The sequence below is a fragment of the Morone saxatilis genome, unplaced genomic scaffold, assembly GCF_004916995.1.
Source record: "Morone saxatilis isolate NCDOM2014 unplaced genomic scaffold, NCSU_SB_2.0 Contig4, whole genome shotgun sequence".
NCBI classification, from domain to species: Eukaryota; Metazoa; Chordata; class Actinopteri; family Moronidae; genus Morone; species Morone saxatilis.
The window spans coordinates 10,198,705-10,217,683 of NW_023339984.1; the positions used below are offsets into that span (position 1 = coordinate 10,198,705).

General features: G+C 40.9%; 2 protein-coding genes across 5 annotated transcripts in view; one reads left to right on the forward strand and one right to left on the reverse strand.

Moving 5' to 3' along the window:
* acap1 (ArfGAP with coiled-coil, ankyrin repeat and PH domains 1) overlaps positions 1-12,442 on the reverse strand; it is a 20,235-nt gene extending 7,793 nt beyond the window's left edge. The window contains exons 1-12 of the mRNA XM_035675750.1: positions 11,822-12,442; positions 8,666-8,723; positions 6,341-6,460; positions 6,049-6,102; positions 5,822-5,880; positions 4,860-5,043; positions 4,201-4,245; positions 3,844-3,939; positions 831-905; positions 564-676; positions 274-325; positions 21-121 (exon numbers count right to left, since the gene is read on the reverse strand). Coding sequence (XP_035531643.1) covers positions 21-121; positions 274-325; positions 564-676; positions 831-905; positions 3,844-3,939; positions 4,201-4,245; positions 4,860-5,043; positions 5,822-5,880; positions 6,049-6,102; positions 6,341-6,460; positions 8,666-8,723; positions 11,822-11,874 — 1,010 coding nt within the window. The 5' untranslated portion in view covers positions 11,875-12,442. The remainder of the gene's footprint in view (positions 1-20; positions 122-273; positions 326-563; positions 677-830; positions 906-3,843; positions 3,940-4,200; positions 4,246-4,859; positions 5,044-5,821; positions 5,881-6,048; positions 6,103-6,340; positions 6,461-8,665; positions 8,724-11,821) is intronic.
* Positions 12,443-16,099: 3,657 nt separating this feature from the next.
* The window catches only part of agfg2 (ArfGAP with FG repeats 2), a 14,675-nt gene continuing 11,795 nt past the window's right edge, over positions 16,100-18,979 (forward strand). For 2 of the 4 annotated variants that reach the window (XM_035675028.1, XM_035675026.1), the window contains exons 1-3: positions 16,100-16,476; positions 17,477-17,570; positions 18,845-18,960. In XM_035675028.1, the coding sequence (XP_035530921.1) occupies positions 16,310-16,476; positions 17,477-17,570; positions 18,845-18,960 (377 nt within the window). In that variant the 5' untranslated portion in view covers positions 16,100-16,309. The remainder of the gene's footprint in view (positions 16,477-17,476; positions 17,571-18,844; positions 18,961-18,979) is intronic. The other 2 variants (XR_004797195.1, XR_004797196.1) reach the window with 1 other exon arrangement.

The window sequence follows — 18,979 nt, forward strand, 5'->3', positions numbered from 1 at the left end:
ACACACACACACACACTCACTTTGACGGGGAGACCACTTCAAAGCAGAATCGTCTCTCATTTTCAGCGCTGGGCTTGACTGTGCAAAGACGCAAGTCCTCCACCACAACTGTAGGCTGGTCCTGAAAGAGCGCACACAGGAAAAACATGCAGGTCAGACTGTGCATGTTGTTATGCACAATTGTGTGTTTTCATAGAGGTCTGTGTTCTATGTTTGGCTGTTCAAACCGTTTAAAAAGGTTATTATTAAAAGATCATTTATTTAAAAATATACCTTGAATTTCTTCTGATAGACCAGCTGATTTTTTTGAATTGAAAACCAACGCCTGGAGTGGAGAGAGAGAGAATATGAAAAGGTCATAAAATAAAAGATTAAGCCTTCAGAATCCTTGTTGCACCAGCCAAGAAAGAAAAGACAAACAGTGGACACTCAGAGCACAAAGTTTAGAAACTATTTTCCAATGCAGTGGACATTTGAGTCCTTTTAGAGAGCAGTATGGTGGGAGAAAAGTATAAAAACAAAGCAGCTGTTCTGTGTGAGATATTTGGTGGGTAAACTTGTACCTGCTCCAGGTCTTGAAGGCGTTGCTGGCTCTCTTGTAGAGATATCCCTCCATGGCGATCCCGTTAGCTGCGTCAGCATTGAAATCCATGATGGAGTCATCGTAGGACACGTCCTGGAAATATAAAAGAAGTCACTCAGTGTCACTGAGCAGGGATTGTATCATTGTGTATCTGCTTAAAGGACCTATTCCAGTATTTTCTTTTAAATTGTGGTTTAAAAAATTCATTATCTTTATAGAAGTGTGTTCATTTTTGTAAACGTGTTACCTTTTTCTTGATTGCAGCGTGTCTTTGCTCCATGTCCCTCTTCTCCCGGGCGGAGTTTAGGACAAACTGAGTGTGCTATAAAAACAGTAATAAGACAAAGAGGTCATTTTCCAGACACAAATATCGATTTTTAAATGATGTATATTATTCTCTTTCTTATAATAACTCGCATAATGCATTTAACTCAATTAAGCTTTCTTCAGGACGCCAACATCAATAGTTTTAAAGTGCTTTTATGTACAATCTATTGAGCTTTCGGATACATTAATCGATTTGCAGTTTTACACAGCTGAAACAGGAAGTGATTAAGTGCTTTGCACAATGACACGTCAGCAGGCTAATTACCAACATTAAGGCTTAAAACCCAGTCCATACATAGCTAGTATGTACTTTTATAATAATCAGTCCTTAACTATAGTAAAACTAAGTAAATTATACTGGAACAATGTGAATTTAAAAGCATTTGGAGAGACAAAGAAAAGGGTAAAGAGTTTTAGAAATAAGAGAATATCATTGAAAGGTTTAACTTCTCTAAAGATTATTGTTCTAAAAACCGATAAAAATACACAGACTCTGGTTTATGTCTTTTCTATTTGTAAATCTATTTAGTTGTTGTCTTTTTTTGTCTATTCCCTGTACTGATGGAGAACTTTCCCCTTTTTCCTTTCCTCTCTAACATGTTTGCTTCTGTGAGAAAGACAGCAATGGAAGAGTTCAGGGTAGGTTATCACTCTTTGCTCTTCAGGAAACAGGAATTAGGAAGAGTCGAACCTCTTCCTACATCCTGTGCCAATCTGAGGAACAACACTGGTAGTTTTCTCTCTCGTAGGGAGTCTGTTTTGTGCGTTATTCCTCAGTGTCTCTCTCTCTCCTCTCCTTATTCTCATTCCTATCATTTCCTGTTGAAACAGCAAGCGCTTTGTTGTGGTTTGTTCTGGCCTGTGAGTGCTGACAAATTAATTTCCTGCTTTAAATTCTTTACATTTAGTACAAACACTCAACAATAATACTGCTGATGTTCAAGGCTGATGGTGCAAAAAGTCTGGACAGTCAAAGAGCAGGAACTAACACACACACACACACACACACACACATAAGCACGCACTCAGCCATGTGAAATATTTCCTGTTGTTGCTCACTTTTTCCTGTCACGATGAAAGTCTGATGTCATCTCATTACTCCTCGGCCCTGCCCCCCCCCAGCCGCCACGTTAGGAAGATGTCAAGAACATGTCTGATGCAATTTACCCAAACAGCATTTTGGGTATTAAAGTTACAATATGGTTTATTGTACACAAACATGTTTTTGTTTAAATTTTAACAGGTCTTACCAACATCTTCAATGTCTCTAAGCCTAAATAAACATTCTGATTTGATTCCCCTAATGTTTGAAACCTGCCTTGTGGACATCTTCTCTTTAACTGGCCCACTCTCTCAACCACTAAATTGTCAAAATCCATTACGCAGAGCCGTGATTCCCACGATTTTTGCTTACGTCCTCTCAAAATCTCTCAAAAAAATGTAAATAACAGAACAGAATATAGGCTGGATGAGGCAACAATCTGACATTTCTTAATAAAAAAGGCAAAGTTTAGAGAAAGTTTCAAGCAAAAAACACACAAAAATGCTAAATTCTGTGTAGCACAACTTGGCTTTTTCTTCCTTTCAGTCCCATCATCTCTCCTCTGCATCCTTGTATGACGTTGAGCAGAAGATACAGACAATACAGAGACCTGCTCATCAAACAGTTGCTCAGAAGTAGTCAAAACCCCCCACAGGCTCTGAGGAATACTAATATAATATGGTCAAAAGCTCCAGAACAGCTTCTAAAGGAACATTGTAGTCTGATTGTTTTGTCCACTGCAGCTTCAAAAGGTCAGGGCCTCATTTTCAGTCTCAACTCTTCAGCCAGCACGGACAAGAATTCTTTTAGAAATTTAAATACACTCATACCAGTGGAGCTGGAGGTTACTGCTGCAGTGCTCTACAGAGTGTCTTGAATCGGTTGGTCCTTGAACAGTTACTCTCTTTAGGTTTGAGAACAGCTCGCTTAAACAAACTCAGCCGTTTAAATATAGTCTTTGTTTCACATTAGGAGCTGGACATCTTGACCTTTGAGCCATTTTCTTTCAAATGTCCACCTCTCGTTGCTCAGTGCTGACTAATACATATCTCTGCAGCTGCCTTTCACAAACAGTAATTAATCCATATTTCTTTGACACGGGGGTTTTAAGTTCATATAAATCTCAATGGCCACATGGAAGTCCCTTGGCAAGCAGTTTAACAAATTATCCACGGTTAATCGATGATCGATGTCAATCTTATGTCTGTGCATTAAGTAATGACGTTAGAAGGCCGGGAGTCAATTAGGGGAAACAGCTAGCCTGGATGTCCAAAGCACTTCTAAATCTTAATAATTAGTAATAGGTATATTTTCAAACTTTAAACTGGGATTAGCGGTTTGTTCCTGCTTCTCGTCTTTTTGCTAAGCTAAGCTAATCAACTCCGACAGTAGTTCTAGCTCCATGATTAGCGTACAGACTTGAGTGTTATCGAGCTTCTTATTTAATGTTCCAATTCTCAAAAACTCTCGAAAGAAAGCAAATAAGTGTATTTCGCAAATGTCAAACTGCTTCTTTGATTTGGCTAACAGTGCATTTTTATGCTGCTGTTTTTTATTTAACATTTAATAATTTATAGGTAATATCAGCTTATAGCAAAGAATAGTATCTGGATAGTTTTCTACTGTTGTTACCAAACGATAAGTTAACTTAGACACACATTTCTAGTGATGACAAAAACTCCATAAAACCAAATTCTGACTATTAACTTTTTTTGACTCTAACCAACACAAGACTTTGTGTGTCTCTTTTCCAGCACAGCTGTTATTTATTTAGTAAGTACCTGTACAGAGTCAGGTCTGTCATCGAATGCCATGTTGGCACCTAGATTTGCGGTGCAGATACAATTATAGCAAAGGAAATTAGATCAGTTGAGCTCTAACAAGCAATTACCTCTTCATTCAGTTTTCGTCGATACTCATCCAGTTCTGACAGAGACTGGTGACCTTGTTGGAAGAACTGGGCCTGGGCCTCCATCAGCGACAATATCTGACAGGAAGCGTGAGAAATGATTTACAAAAAATCTTACATTCAACTGTTTATAACAAGATATTGTGAGCAGCAAGTATGCAGCAAAAAATAAAAAAATAAAAAAAATAATAATAATTTTAAAATTATATATATATATATATATAATTTTTTTACACACACACACACACACACACACACACACACACATTTGAAATATGCAGACAACACAAATTTACAAAAGCAACTAAATGAACTTAAAATAGGTCAACATGAACTCACTGCCATCAAAATGTCTGTCTTCTTCTTGGCCTCAATGACATTAATCTGAAACAAAAGGAAGCAGTGGTTAGAGACAGTGTTCATGTTTCCATAACCATAAAAACTCACTGGGTAGTTAAACCTCTGGAAGCCACAACCACAACCCTGGAGAGAAGCCCCGAGGCAAAACCTGTTATCATTCAAAACAGCAAAAGCACAACTATAATCAGACGTGCTGTTGTATATTTTATCCAGGCTGTTTTAAGTACCTGGGTGCACTGGTTATGTGACTAACTCTGAGGTAAAGTGGACTTTGCATACATTTGTTTTTAAGCACACAGAAGTGCGGGACAATGAATCAATAAAGTCTAGTTTACATGCAGTCACAGTCTTTCACTGATGAGTAATAATGAATAGTCAGGAACATAAAAGCAATAAAATATACAAATAAATACAATTAGAATATTAAATAGAATTACCGATAAAAATAATGACAGCAGCAGTTAAAGCCGAAAAATAGAAGATAAGATTAAGATCAATGAGCTAAATAAAGTGCAGTTCCTGCTGCAGGTGTGACAGTCTCTATTACATTCAGTAACCACAGGAATAAAAAGACAGTCTTCAGCAACTCTTTTATTCCTGTATTAAAAAAGTGGTGGAAATCGAGCTTTCTTTCTCACCTCCAGGACGTAATCCAGGGCCTCAGACCGAAAGGCCTTCCGTGCGTTGAGTAGAGCGTTGCTCGCCTCCTCCACTTCGTGTTGTTTCCCCCGTGGGGCCTGAGCGTTCCTCGCCTGCGCCCCCTCCAGACATTCGCTGCTGCGCTCAAACTCCTTGCGCACATCCTTGAACCGACGCACATCCCTGGAAGACGGGAAGGAAGGAGGAAAATTTGGCCTGATTGTCGTGCTTAGTGACGTTAGGTTTGGTAAGATAGGGAGTTAGCTTAACAAGCTATTTTAAATGAAAATTACAGGTTGTTTTTGAAGGTTTGGTCACATTTTCTAGATTATTTACCTGCAGATTTATATCATTTACTTGTAAGGGCTCATTGCTTCTTTGAATAGGAGCACCATGCAATACATTTTCAACTTTATTGTTTCAGTTTTGCATAAACATTATGTAGGATTTTAATAGACTCTTCTCATTATATTTCTTTCTTTCACGTTACATTATATTATACTGCACCATAGTATATTAGCACTGTCATGTATTATTCAAGTGTTTTTAGTGTGGTATTACATTCGATAAAGCTTACTAGAAGAGTATCAGCTTTCATGCACTCCTGTTTGCCATTTGATAACAGACTCAGCTCAGAGGGTTAAACCACATTCAAAATATCTAAAAATCCAGCTAATCGCTATTGTCACATGCTCCGAGACATCCCCTCTCTCATCTAATCCCCCGTATCATTGGCCACTAATAAGAGCAGACTGCAAGACGAGGAGTACGAGGAGAAGGAAAATGAAGAATCATAAGCCTCTAATATTTTTTTCATGCGCTAATGCTTGGCAGACATTCAGGGGAATGACTCAGTCTGAAGAAGGTGGCCGAGTGTATGAATTATACTAATGCTGGTGGGGGGAGAGAGAGGCACTCAAAAACAAGAAGATTAGATGAAACAAACAAGCGGCTCACTCACTCTTTGACAAAGGTCTGCAGCTTCGTCTTGACTGACTTCTGCGTGGTCTCAATCACTTCCTAAAGGCAAAAAGGTGACAGAGACAGATCTATTACTGTGAGCACAGATAAGTGTTAAATGTCAAACAGTGTGCTGCAGCCTCGTTTGACCACAGACTGCAGACACAGTAGTGCAAAGACAGTGAGTCAAAGGCCTGGACAGACAGACAGACAGACAGACAGACTCACCCCCTGTGCATCCAAGATGACAGACAGCTTTTTGGAAAATTTGTCCAAACACTCCTGCAAGACAGACATCTTAAATTAGACTCTGCATTTCATCATATTTTAACAGCAATATAAGTTATTTATCTTTATATTTAACACCTTGTTTCATAATTAGTGCAGAATTTGACAGTTTAATGAATCAAAACAACCTTCCAGACATACTTGAAGGTTATAAACAAACACTTCCTTTGAATAAATGTGAGTGGAAAATGACATGAGAGGTGTATAAATAACTCCTATGTGCTCCTTTCACCTCCATCATCTTGTCCCCGGAGCAGTGGTGTCCCAGCTCCCGGAGGCCGTTGACGAAGCTCTTGCTGCTCTGGCAGTAGGCCCTGCCCGCCTCCAGCATGGCCTGGCATTGTTTCACGAGCTGGACAACACAAACATGCAACATCACGGTCAAATTCCTCCCGAACGCTCAAACGAGAGACACTTGAGGTTGAGCTAACAAGCCGGTGGTAATCAGTATGAATAATTCGACGTAATGAGGAGTTATTCCAGGAGTCCACACATTAGGACAATGAAACAGAGTTAGAGGTTATAATAATTGGGCGTAATCACTGTGCATGGTGAGTATATCCTAAAGCTTCTGTTAAACACTGTCTGGAGTTCATTAGAGCCAGAACATTACAGGATGGTACTGGGCTGGATTTCATTGCACAGAGTTTCAGGTGTTTTTTTCCATTTAGTAACAAAGACCGACAGTTACGTACATTACATTTTGAACAGTAACACTTTCAGTAAAACTACATTTGCTCTGGAGACCATTAATTGATTGCTTCTGAACAAGCTGTAAACATCAACATAGCCCTCCCAGTTGTTAGCGTGTTAGCTAACAGTTGACTATTTACACATCCAGCAGGCATGAAGCAACATTAGCAATTATCTAGAGTCTTATTTCTGGGACGTTTTTAAAGATCTTTGTTGAAATGGGCTTTAAAACTGCGCTTGTATGTACTTTTAAAAGAAGAATTAACACATTCTTTTGACTTCTTCTTTTCAAACACGCTTATTTGATTCAGTACATAGCCTACGGTGGTTTTGCAGTTTCGGCCTCACCTACTCTGGTATAGCCATTAGCTTATGGTGGCTAATGTTAGCTAGTTTAAGGACTTTCTCTCTTCTTGTATTACTGTTTGCGCTACATTGTAGCATTTATTAGCATTATCTTTTAATTAAAACTTGTGGCCAGCAGTGGTCGCTCTTCAACTTTTGTTACATATATATAGATGGCTTTGTTAGCATTGGACAACCTGCACCTTTACCCTTTATTTTATTGTTAGTTGATAAAAATTTAACATTAATGTAATAATGTGTTAATTATGTTAGTGGGCACATATGATATCGTCTCATATCCACTGCAGGCCCCTGAATGGCAGACTTTACACCTCTACCGAGCAGGAAGCAGATATATAAGTGGGACATTGAAGGCATCATGGAGAATATGGTGTGTTAACTCTCTTCAAAGGTTGTCTGTTTGGTTTCAAAATCAAAATGTCGTCATGGCAGCAGCACACCTCTCTAAAGGCAACTAAATACATCAGCTCTTCAAGTACTGAATTAAGTACAACTTTGAGGTACTTGTACTTTACCTGACTATTTCCCTTTTATGCCATTTTAAATCTCCATTAGTTTTCAAAGGAAAATATAAAAATATATTTTGCTTATAAAACATTTAAGTAACATTTTGAACTTCTTGAATACAGGACTTTCTAACCGACAGTAAAAGATCCGACTATTTCTTCCATCGTAGTTTAAACGTTTATCCAAAAGTTATCTGGCTGCAGACCGGGCATGTTACAGCGTGATACCACGGTATCAGAACACGGCAGACTACTACTACAGACTACACGCTACTCGTGAAAGCAAAGGAATTTCTCTTTCCCTTTCTTAGTAGGGTCAGAGTTCAGCTACAAAGCACTGGAGCTGGTGAGGTGTCGGGTTTCTTTTGCTCAAGGGCACATAGATCAGATAAAAGTTGCTTGAGGCGTTTGAACCCAGTTAGTCCAGTTTTTTCTAAATCCCTGCATCTTCCTGTTGCCCCACATGATGCATCGCAGGGAAAGTTAAATGAACCAAGTGCTTTGTTTTGGACTTCTTGTGTTGTTTGTTATTTGATAAACTGTACAAGAGGTAGAAACCTGCTGCAGTCTCGTACACATCAGTGACGTGGCGTTTTGATTCACGCTCATTCAGTATCACCGAGGAACAGAAACGCAGCATGTGACCTCTCTATCAGATCAATAGATCTGAAACTGTAACACAAACACACAATGGGGAATATACGTTATCGCATCAAAGCAGAACCAACAGTAGTTCTGTCTGTTGTAGGACAATACGATGGGGAAGCAGCACCTGCGGCTACTTCCTGCTTGCTGTCAGGTGAAAAATACCTCAAACACCGCCGCCCACCTCTCACTTCACTGCCTCTTCACATGGGGAGCGTTTGTCCGACAACACTGTGCGTGTGTGTGTGTGTGTGTGTGTGTGTTTGAGGGAAGGTTTTTGAAAGTAGAACACTGACTCAGTACCATATTATAAAAAGTGTGCGTGGGTGTAGATGCATGTATCTCACCTTGTCTAATCGTGTCTCAAGTTCACTCACATCGTTTTGGACGACCTCGATTTCAGCTCTGAAACACACAAATAACACAAAGTCATAAACAAGTAAAACAAAATCACTATAGATTTACTTAAAATGACACACAATAACCTGCTGTGCTAATATTCATGTTAGGGAGAGAAATCAGTGCCAACATTTAGTCAATCTGACAAAAGTATCCAGATGATTAGTTAATTAATTGAATGTTGATTAATCGATTAAAATCAACAGAAACTGTATTGACAGAAATGTTAAGTGATGGATTAATTGTTGTTTATTACATTCACAGGTTACAAGTTCCTCAAATGTTCACTTGTTGTCACTGTAAATCTAATATTTTTGGATTATTTAAAAACTCTTTTCTGAGATTTTAGACCTTAACTTAAATATTCCTCATTCCTTTGGTTTGAATGCTGTGTATTTTAATTTATAGCTAATAATGTAACATAATGATATCTTTACTTCTGCCACTTAGGAAACACTTGTGGGATTGTCTGTCAGCAGGACTGTGGAAAAACTACGTGCCTAGTTTTAATGAATACATGGTGGGTGTAGAATGGGTCAACGTAGAGCCGATCTGAATCATGGGGCGGATGCACAAAGTATTTTTCACTTTCCTACGGCAAAAATAACTTAATTCGTCGCCCATGCACAAACCTGTCGTGATGAAAGTGAATGGTGTCCTGTGACTAAATGTACAACACAACGTAACAGCCACATCAAACATCACCGTAGAAACAAACGCAGCAGGAATGTAAGAAATAAGCAATCAGGGATGGGATTTTCCTGGATTAATACTGGATTTTCTGACCTGCTCTTCACAATTAATTGTGCTCTCCGATCGCCTTTCTAGTCACAAACTGTGATATTCTCTTTTCGTTATTTGAACTAAGGGCTTACAAACTTCCCCAGTTACTTAAAAAAATGTACGCTTATATTCCTTTTTTTAGAGTAACTATGTAACACTCGTTAAGGAACAGATGGAAAAAAAGCCCTTAAGCTAACTTTTGCACATTTACAGCCACATTTATTAATGTGCATCGTCCCTAAATAAATAAATAAAGCAACCAATAGATTGAAAATACAATCAGCAGATCAAAAACAACACAGTGTAATTAAGAAGAATACACACAAGTAAAGTTGAAAATGGTTTTTTACACTTTATTTTAGAATTTTGTTGCATATTTCTGGTCGTCAGGGTTCAAATAATGCCTCCACCTCAACTTTAATGTTCATATGTTAACTTTTCATTTACCCCTCAAACTTTCAAATACATACACAAACAACACCGTATATTATGTTGTTTTATTGCCTCAGTGAAGCCTTCATGGCTGCATCGTCACATGAAGTGGAAAATCCCTGTGCATCTTTCTGTACTATAATTCTGGTATTTTTTTGAAATGTTTAAAAAAAGCATTTTTGAACAGAGTCCAGGTGTACACTGGGGACAAGAGCCGGCCTTCCCATCTCTCACAAATATGCACAAAAGCGCCTTTAGAGGTCCTGTGCGTGGCTAGTATGTTGGGTTATTGGCCTAACAGTCAGTATCTCTCTCTGCCTCTTGTGTCTTCTCATACCAACAGCTCAACCATGTGGTTTCCGCTGCCTTCCACCAACAGTACAGAGATACAGACGGAGACAGAGGAAGAAAAAAAAAAAAAAGACAAGAGAGAGAGGCGAGACTGAGAGGAGGGCCCCGGTCAGACAGTAACTGTTTGTGTTTTCTGTGTTTGCTTGTGTGGGGATGTTTAAATCAAAGTCTGAGGTCATGTCCTCTTGAAATACGACCAAATGACAAGTCAGCTAAGGAGAGAAGGAAAGAAAAGTTTGAAAAAAAAAAAAAAAGGAACAGGAGGCCAAGGGGGGAGGGAGATTAAGAGATTCCTCAGTTTAAAGAGGCACAACACTTTTGACTTCTGTCTGAATTAGTGTCACATTTTCTGAGTTCGTTAGAGTCAGAAAGCAAATTAAAGACTGAGCTAAAGATGAGTTTCCGCCGTGGTTCTCCCCACAGAAAACACACTTCCTGTCTCTCCTGTTGATCACCTCGACACATCTCGCCTCACTTCCTGTTGCCCTCCCACCTCACCGTTACCTAGCAACAGGAGGCAGCAGGCTGTCCTGAGCTGTCAGTGCAGTTGTCTTTTTTTTTTTTTAAACTCTCTCTCTCTCTCTGCTTTATCTGTTTGATTGACTGTGTCTATTATATGCGTGATAACTCGAGCCTCCATTCCTTTTCCTTCCCTTTCCCCCTCGTTCCTTCCTCTGCTCTCAGCCTGACACGAGACCTCACCGCTGCAGCTGCCACAGCTCAAACTTTCCACCACTGTGCAAGCCTCATAAATTCAATATGGGCAACAGAAAAAAGGGGGGGAAAAAGGGAGGCTGAGGTTCAGGATTGAAATATGCCAAATCAGCTGAGACGACACCAGCCACTGTGACTCAGGCAGGATGCCAAAAAACCATCAGAGCAGGGCACACCCAAGTTCTGCCAAACTCTCTCTTGAGCTGCTTGCAAAACCAATTTAGCGACACTTCCCTTTTGATTACACCAGATGCTGGCGCTGTGTTGAAAGACAATTGATTGAGGACTCTTGTCTGACATGCAGAAGAGCTACACTGAGCTACTTTAGAGGCTTTTTAATGAGGGGTTTTTAAAGGCTTAAAATGAGCTAGTAAGTAGGTCTTGGCGTGTGTTAATACATCTCAGAAAAGGGGGCAGAATAAGAAGAGAAGGATGCTAATATAAGCTTCCGGGGGTTCAATGACACATCAAAATGCAGCCCAGAGCAGCAACATCAGACCTCAGATGAGTGTTTTCAGCCCTGCAGGCCTCCTTCCCTTTATTGACCCCAACACTTGCAGTGACATGACATGGTTTGACCTCAGACTGCTGGTTGTTGGCATTTCAAATGAACTCATTAAGAAACATTAAATGCATTAAAATGAGCTTTTTTTGACCACTAATATGAGAATATTGTTTTTTGATCAGTATAATGAGGTTTATTCACTTTTTTCTAGTCCAATTTTAACACATTTTTGGTGTTTTGCAGGTGGGCCTCAGCCCAGCCTCTTTTTTATTTTATTTTTTTTACATGATCAGGACCAAAGCACAGGTGAAACTCTTACCTGAAGCGCGGAGAGTCTTTCAAACACTCCTCAAAGTCCAGCTTGACTGTCATCCCTCCGTCTTGTTTGCAGATCACACAAAACTACAACAACACTGTTATTATTTGAATCCTCTCGGCGGCTGGAAACAAAAAGCAGCCTGGCAATAAGAACAAAAATAAAAACGAAATCTCGGGTTTTTAACGCTCCACACCGGCAGCTCGACTCATTCTTCTTGTCGGACGTTTTTTTTTTTTTCTGTCTTTCACAAGTAGAATTTGTATTCCTCCGGCGAGCTCGTCCTGTTCACTTCTCCCCTGCGCTGAAGGGAGACCGTGTGCCGCCTGAAACCTCCTCCGACGCGCATCCGAGCCAAAAAAGACGACTTGTCACCACTTATGAATGAACGCAGGGGGATGTTAGTCGCCTTATTACCATTTTATCCGGGTTTTTTAAGAGCGCGCCTGAGGAGAGGATGCTGCAGAAATAATATAGACGGACGTGAAGTTCCCTCTTGGATAAAGTAGTCCCTTATCGCTCAGTGCGGATCGATATTCCCAATTGAATAAGAGCAAATCAGATGGCAGCCGGTGGATTGGATGTTTCTTCCCAAGGGTGCCGACTGGAGTACTCTCTCTCTCTCTCTCTACACACACACACACACACACACACACGAGGTCCAACCCCCATCTCACTATTTCCGGGTTTCTTACTCATGGCAAATTGTGGTTTTGAAGTAGGAAACTGTACAAAATGAGAGGTTAGACTCTCAAAAAAAATAAAGTCCCTAATATATTTGAGACTTCTTCTCCTCTGCTTCGTTTTATCATGTGAACATATGGAGGTAATCAGCTATAATCCAACTACAGTACAGGAGGGCCATGTGGAGGTTTTCTCCCCCTCATTTGGTTTCCCCAGTTCGACTTTTCAGTTTCAGTGAAGTGCACTTGCAGAGAGACTGGGTGTGTATACTTGTCTGACAACCTTGTCTCTTGTTGCTTTTGTTGAGGTGTGAAGAAGGCTGCCTTTATAAGCCTCCCTCTGCCTGTGAGCACATTTTCATATGGAAGTCCACTCCTGCCAAAACAAAGAAAACAGGTTAAAAATAACTCATGGTAGGTCAAAGTTATGAGAGTGTGATTCAAAAGTAGTATGTAAGTATGTTAAAATTCAAAATACTAAGTGAAAATGATGCCGTCTGAGATATTAAATCAGTTATGAGTTAGTATGTACAGGTAATGAGATAGAAAGTCAAAGCTAAGACTTACTAAGTCATATATGAGATATTAAAACCCTGTTGGAGCAGATAGTCGCAGCCTGGCAAGAAAAATCCTGAATCCTCTTGGTTTTAATGTTCCACACTGGCAGCTCCACTCTTGTTGGATGTTTAATTTGTGTTCCTCCCACAGCTCTTGCTAAGTCAAAAATATGAGATGCTAAGACCTCTTTAGAGCTGGAAGCAGCCGGGCATGAAAAACATCTAAATATATATGAGAGAATATGCAACACTGGTCGCAACCATGCATTGACTTAGTATGAATACCTTTATTTGATGAGTAGGTATGGGGTTGCTTGTTTTTCTGGCAGAAAAGGGACTTCCCTAATTCACAGATCTTCCAAAAAGACAAAACACCTCAACGTCTTGGGCAACATTAAATAACCTATCTGCACTTTGTCATCATCACCACCACAACAGGCTGCTGCAGTCAGACACTAAAGCCTGTGGTTGACTGCTGAGCAGGGAAGTGTAATTACAGCGTCTCATCTGGCTCGTCTGCTCTGTGTTGTAATACACAAACATAACAAATATCTATCTATCTATCTATCTATCATTATCTATCTATCTATCTGTCTATCTAGCTCATGGTGTGTGTGGCCCCCCCTGCTGATCCCAAACAGTCACTGCAGGGTCCGAAGAGCTCATCTGAAAACAATCTGTTTTGTTGCTTTTCTTCTTTCACTTTGGTTCATGTTGCAGATTTGTTCCCCCCACCACCACCACTGTGAGTCTATCTATCCGAGGATCTCAGCTCCGTGATGCGTTCACTGACCACCGATAACAGAGTGTTTCTGTCTCTGTGCCAGTGAGTGAAAATCTCACACATATCTTCACAGACGTCAGAGAAAAGGGCGTAGTTGGGTCTGTTGTGTTGCTAAGTTGCTTCATCAAAATAAATAGCACGGGGATGACAAACAAGCTTTGTGGTAATAACCAATATTTAAAATGATGCCGTTCACCGTGGGAATGTTTGTATGATGGGCAAGAAAAACTGGTTTAAAAAGAAAGAGAAACAAACTGTAGATCCGTTTATGTAATGTACGGCAGGACTCAGTTAACTTTGTATAAACTTTACCCATATGTATTCACCAAAAGAGCTTCACTGTGTCTTCCCTTTGCCCAGCTGTTCTTATCTGAGCTCCCTTTAAAATAATCTGTCCTCTTTCCAGAGCGCGCCGGAGCGTCAGGAGCGCAGCGCGCCGCCAAAAAACGGGGGCGTGTGCGTAAATGGCGCACACGAGGGGCGCAGAAGAGTCTGACACTCAGGGCAGACTGTCGGTTCTGAAGGGTCGTAAAACATTTAGGGTGTTTTTTTGTGTTGTTTTTGGTTTGTTTTTCTTGTTTAACTTGGCTGCTCGACAGGTTCGTATTTGTGTCTGACAGGAGATTCCCTTCGCATCTGTCCAAGAGTCAAACCACACAGAGTTACAGGTATCACAGGGTTTTCAAAATAAAGGCTCAGCTGGTATTAAAACACTAGTAGGCTGTTTGAAAACAATGAATATAGGCTTGTATTTGGCCAAAATACAAATATTGCACCTTTTTTCCCCCAAAGTGATATTTGACAGCTCATCCATTACAGCTTTGTTAGAGGTACAGAAAATAAAAATGAGCTGAATATCAACTGTATCCCACTCATTAAAATACTCAAGGGTCCGGGGCCCCGATTATCCCTTTGATTACTTTAATATGCACCATATAAGCCAGTGGTTCACAACTGTTTTCCCCTTGTCTATCATTTATGAACTGATGACCCCTGACTAAGTGACATATATTTTATGGATATTTCACATTATAATCAAAACTATACGATTAACCCAAACAGTGAACTCAGTAACTGCAAGAAACGTGTTAAATGAGTGATTTGGATGAATATTCAGCTGATTATTTCCTGTTTTGGGGAATTTTATATACAATTCTCTGTCTTTATTATGCTTTTTAATTATTTTTATCAGTCATGCAAACTTACTAAGCTTCTTTTTGACATATTCAGTGTTTTCTTGTCTCTGACACTTGACCATTGCTCTATTATTCACTTTACATTCACATTTCTTCACAGACTCGAACCAAATACTGATACTGTGGCCTATTGCGTATATTTTCATGTCGTTTTCTTACATGCTTTAAAATCAAGAAGGCCTTACGACCCCCCTGTGAAGCTTCACCAGCCCCTAGTAGGGGTCCCAAACCCCAGGTTGGGAACCACTGATGTAAGCAGACTATAGTATCAGCTCCAATAAGTATCAGAACTAGATTTTATGGCTCGCTCTGGTGACTCAGGGGTTAAAGCACTCACCATAAAACCTCAACATCCTTGGTTCATGTCCGGACAACAACCTCATCTCATCCCCCATCTCTTCCTCCCCTTACTTCCTCCCCTCACTTCCTGTCGTTTCTTCTCTGTCAACTGTCAAATAAAAGCATTAAAGACTAGATTTTAATGAATCAAATGCCCTCAGGGTCATTAATCATAAACAGGCCTTTTTTTAATAAACAAACAAATGAACAGAAGAGTCACAAGATAAGATTTTTGTGGCGCTTTCGACTGTATCACATGATCTTCCTCAACAGATGACAATTCAGTGTCAACTTTTAAGCCAAAATGGAAATTTACATCTCCATGACAACCGGGCAAAAAACTCCATCTGCCATTAATCATCATGTGATTGGACCAAAAAACTCCAAAAAACCAGTTGCTAAAGCCACAAGTGGACCTTGTAGCGTTGTGTCATCTGCAGGGTCAACAGTACATTTGAAATCTTTATAAAATAATATCAATCCTTCTTTTCTCAGCGTCTTTATGTCAAAGCACTCTGAAAACAGCTGAATCACAGAATACACAGAGATAGAGAGAGATACTGGAAAATACCTTGACCTACTAACAGTTTGATGAGGTAACCAGTGGCTATACTGGAGCACATTTTTTAAAGAAACAGGGCCACCTGAAAATTAAACTCCCCGTTATCTGAAGCGTCACCTGTTATTCGCTCTTACTTTGAAGGAGAATCTGTAGTGTTTCCGGTGCACCTGCGGCTCTCTCTGTGCGACTTGACTCTCTCCTCCCGTACAGTCTCGCATTGAGGGCTTGAAGCCGCATAAACGCCGTTTTTTTTTCACAATGCGGGCGTGAGGAGCCTCCATGTAGTTCAAAGAAAAACGGAGGGGCTTTGAGGAGGGAGGGTCACCGGCTTCACAACCGAGCCTGTGCGCCAGGCACCGGGAGGAATAAAATGTCGAACCGAAAGCACCGGGACAACCAGGAGATCTGCGCCCGCAAGGTCCGTGAGCTGGCCCAGTCTGGAGTAAACAAACACTGCTTCGAGTGCAACCAGCCCGGGGTGACTTACACCGACATCACGGTGGGCAGCTTCGTCTGCACGTCGTGCTCCGGAATGCTGTGAGTTTAATAACAATCATAATATTAAAAATAACCCGCCGCGCCTCCCTCCCGGTGGTTGTCTATTCCCTGCACATTTCAGCATCAGTGTGGAGGACAAAAACACATAGTGACAGAGCCAGCGGAGTGAGTGCCAGGCCTGAGATTGCACCACGCACCACCCAGAGCCCGGATTTATTTCACTGGGTTATTTCTTATGGGGTTTTATTTAGTTATCTCTTTGATTTTGGTGGCGGTGCAACAGTCAGCCGGGGGGCGGGGGTCGGTATGGGTCGGTTAGGGGTGCGAAGGGAGGGAGGAGGGCTGTGTGCACAAATAACTTTACGAAGTGTCCACCTCTCTCATTTCCTCTCCGTGCGTTCTTCCAACAGCGTTCATCAAACGACAGACCGCTAGTTTGCGTCTTTGCCAGCTCCTGAGTTACGGGTCAGTTGTCATGGTGCCAGGTTCTGGACACTCACTCTCTCTCTCTCTCTCGTCCTCTCTCTTTCTCTCTCTCTCTCTCTCTTTAGGCTCTCTCCAGCTGTGGCGCGCCTGGTCGTGGCTTGTGTGTGTGTGCTGTCACATTTAGTTCTGCATGTTCAGTCTAGTCCCAACACTCCTCAGAAAGACGGTTTCAGCACTTTATTGCGCAATCTTGCACATGTGCAGCAGTGTCCCACTTTGTGCCCCCCCCCACCAAACAACCCCCCCCTGCATGAAGAAATAAGAGGTTCTGGTTACTGAAAACAAACGTTTCCTCTGTCACAAAGGTGTCGGTATGAGTATGTGTGTGTGAGTGTGTGTGTGTGTGTGTGTGTGGAGCGCCTATCTTACACCAGTCCTGTCCTTAAATTCACAGTCACGTGTCAGATTTCCTCTCCCACCTGCTCTGTCCACCTTTGTCCCGTCTCAGAGGAGGAATGGAAACCCACACAGTCTTTCCTTTCTTCTTCTTTTTCTTATTTTCTGCCTTATTTACCATCAAATCCCCTCTCTCCATCTCTCCTCTGTGTCCCAGGAGAGGCCTCAACCCTCCCCACAGAGTCAAGTCTATCTCCATGACAACCTTCTCCCAACAGGAAGTGGAATTCCTCCAAAACCATGGCAACGAGGTGAGTTACGGTCACCTGTAGTTCACTTTTTAGTGACAAAAAAAAAAGGCATTTAAATATGTTTTTTCCTTGCATTATCACTTGTAACGTCACCCGAGGAGCAGCGGCTCGTTGGTCCGCGTTGTTCCGGGTCAAGTTCAGGTTTTAAACTCCCCCTCTGGTTCTGATACGGACTATAAAACGTCCCTCGTGGCTACCAGTGGAACCAGTCTTTGTGGTCGAGGTTTTTTTGGGAAGAATGCTGCTGCCCAGCTCACACGGTGCCAAGAAAGAAAAGAGCCAGCACTGTCTGTCCCACCCAAACCACCATCTATTTCCTCTGTACGTATGTGTGTGTGTGTGTGTGTGAAGGCCAGTGGTTCCCAAGTTCTTTAAAACCAGGACACCTTCATAACTGCATAATGGACCCACTCAGTACACATCAGAGCTCTTCAAAATAATGTAATAGATCCTCATCAAACATGTTTTATGTGTGTTTACATTAAAAAAAGGTCATTTTTATTGTCAATTAATCCCCCAATTATTTTGTCCATTAATAGTTTGATTTATGAAATGTTTACAAAGTTCAGGGTAACGTCTTCGTCTAAAACCCCCAAATTATTCAGTTCACCGTCACATGCGGTAAAGAGTGGAATCAATAAATGTTTAGTATTTTTATTACCTAAACAAATAATCGATTATCAAAATAGTTACAGAATTATTTTGTGAATAAAATATCAATATTGGCCTCAAAAACAAGACTACCACTTGTGTTACTATGACGACGACAACCCTGAGACCTTGAAGAGGGTTTTTAAATGTTTTTTTTTTTTTTTACGTTTATAGCTTATTTCTCCCATTTTTGTCATGTTTGTAAACATAAATATAAACATGTAGTTAATGTAAATGACAACATGTTTTTTTTTCTTCTAATATTTGGTGAAACTTTATTAAAAATGCTCAATAACAGCACCCGTTTTGGGAACCACTGGTGTGGGCAGAACTCACACGGATAAAGAGCGAAGTGTTTCAGGCTATCAAGATGAGTGCCGACCATTTTTATCAGCTCGCTGTGGGCCGGGATATGTGTGTGTGTGTGTGTACCATCCAGCTTTTTCTCCACATCATCCTCTGAATAGTGATCTGGCCAGTCATGATTCATGGGCAGTAATATTTGCAGCACTCTGACTCTTCCACCGGACGTGAATCACTGATGAGAAAATCTGTTTGTGACTAAAAGACCGGCCAAATTGTCACAAATTTGAATTGTTATCCGACATTATGTGTGTGTTCAGGTCGGCAGGAGGACTTGGCTGTGTGTGTTTGACCCAAAGACGGACGGTTGCTCCGACATGAAAGATTCTCAGAAGTTCAAAGAGTTCCTACAGGACAAATACGAGAAGAAAAAGTGGTGAGAAGTTTGGTTTCAT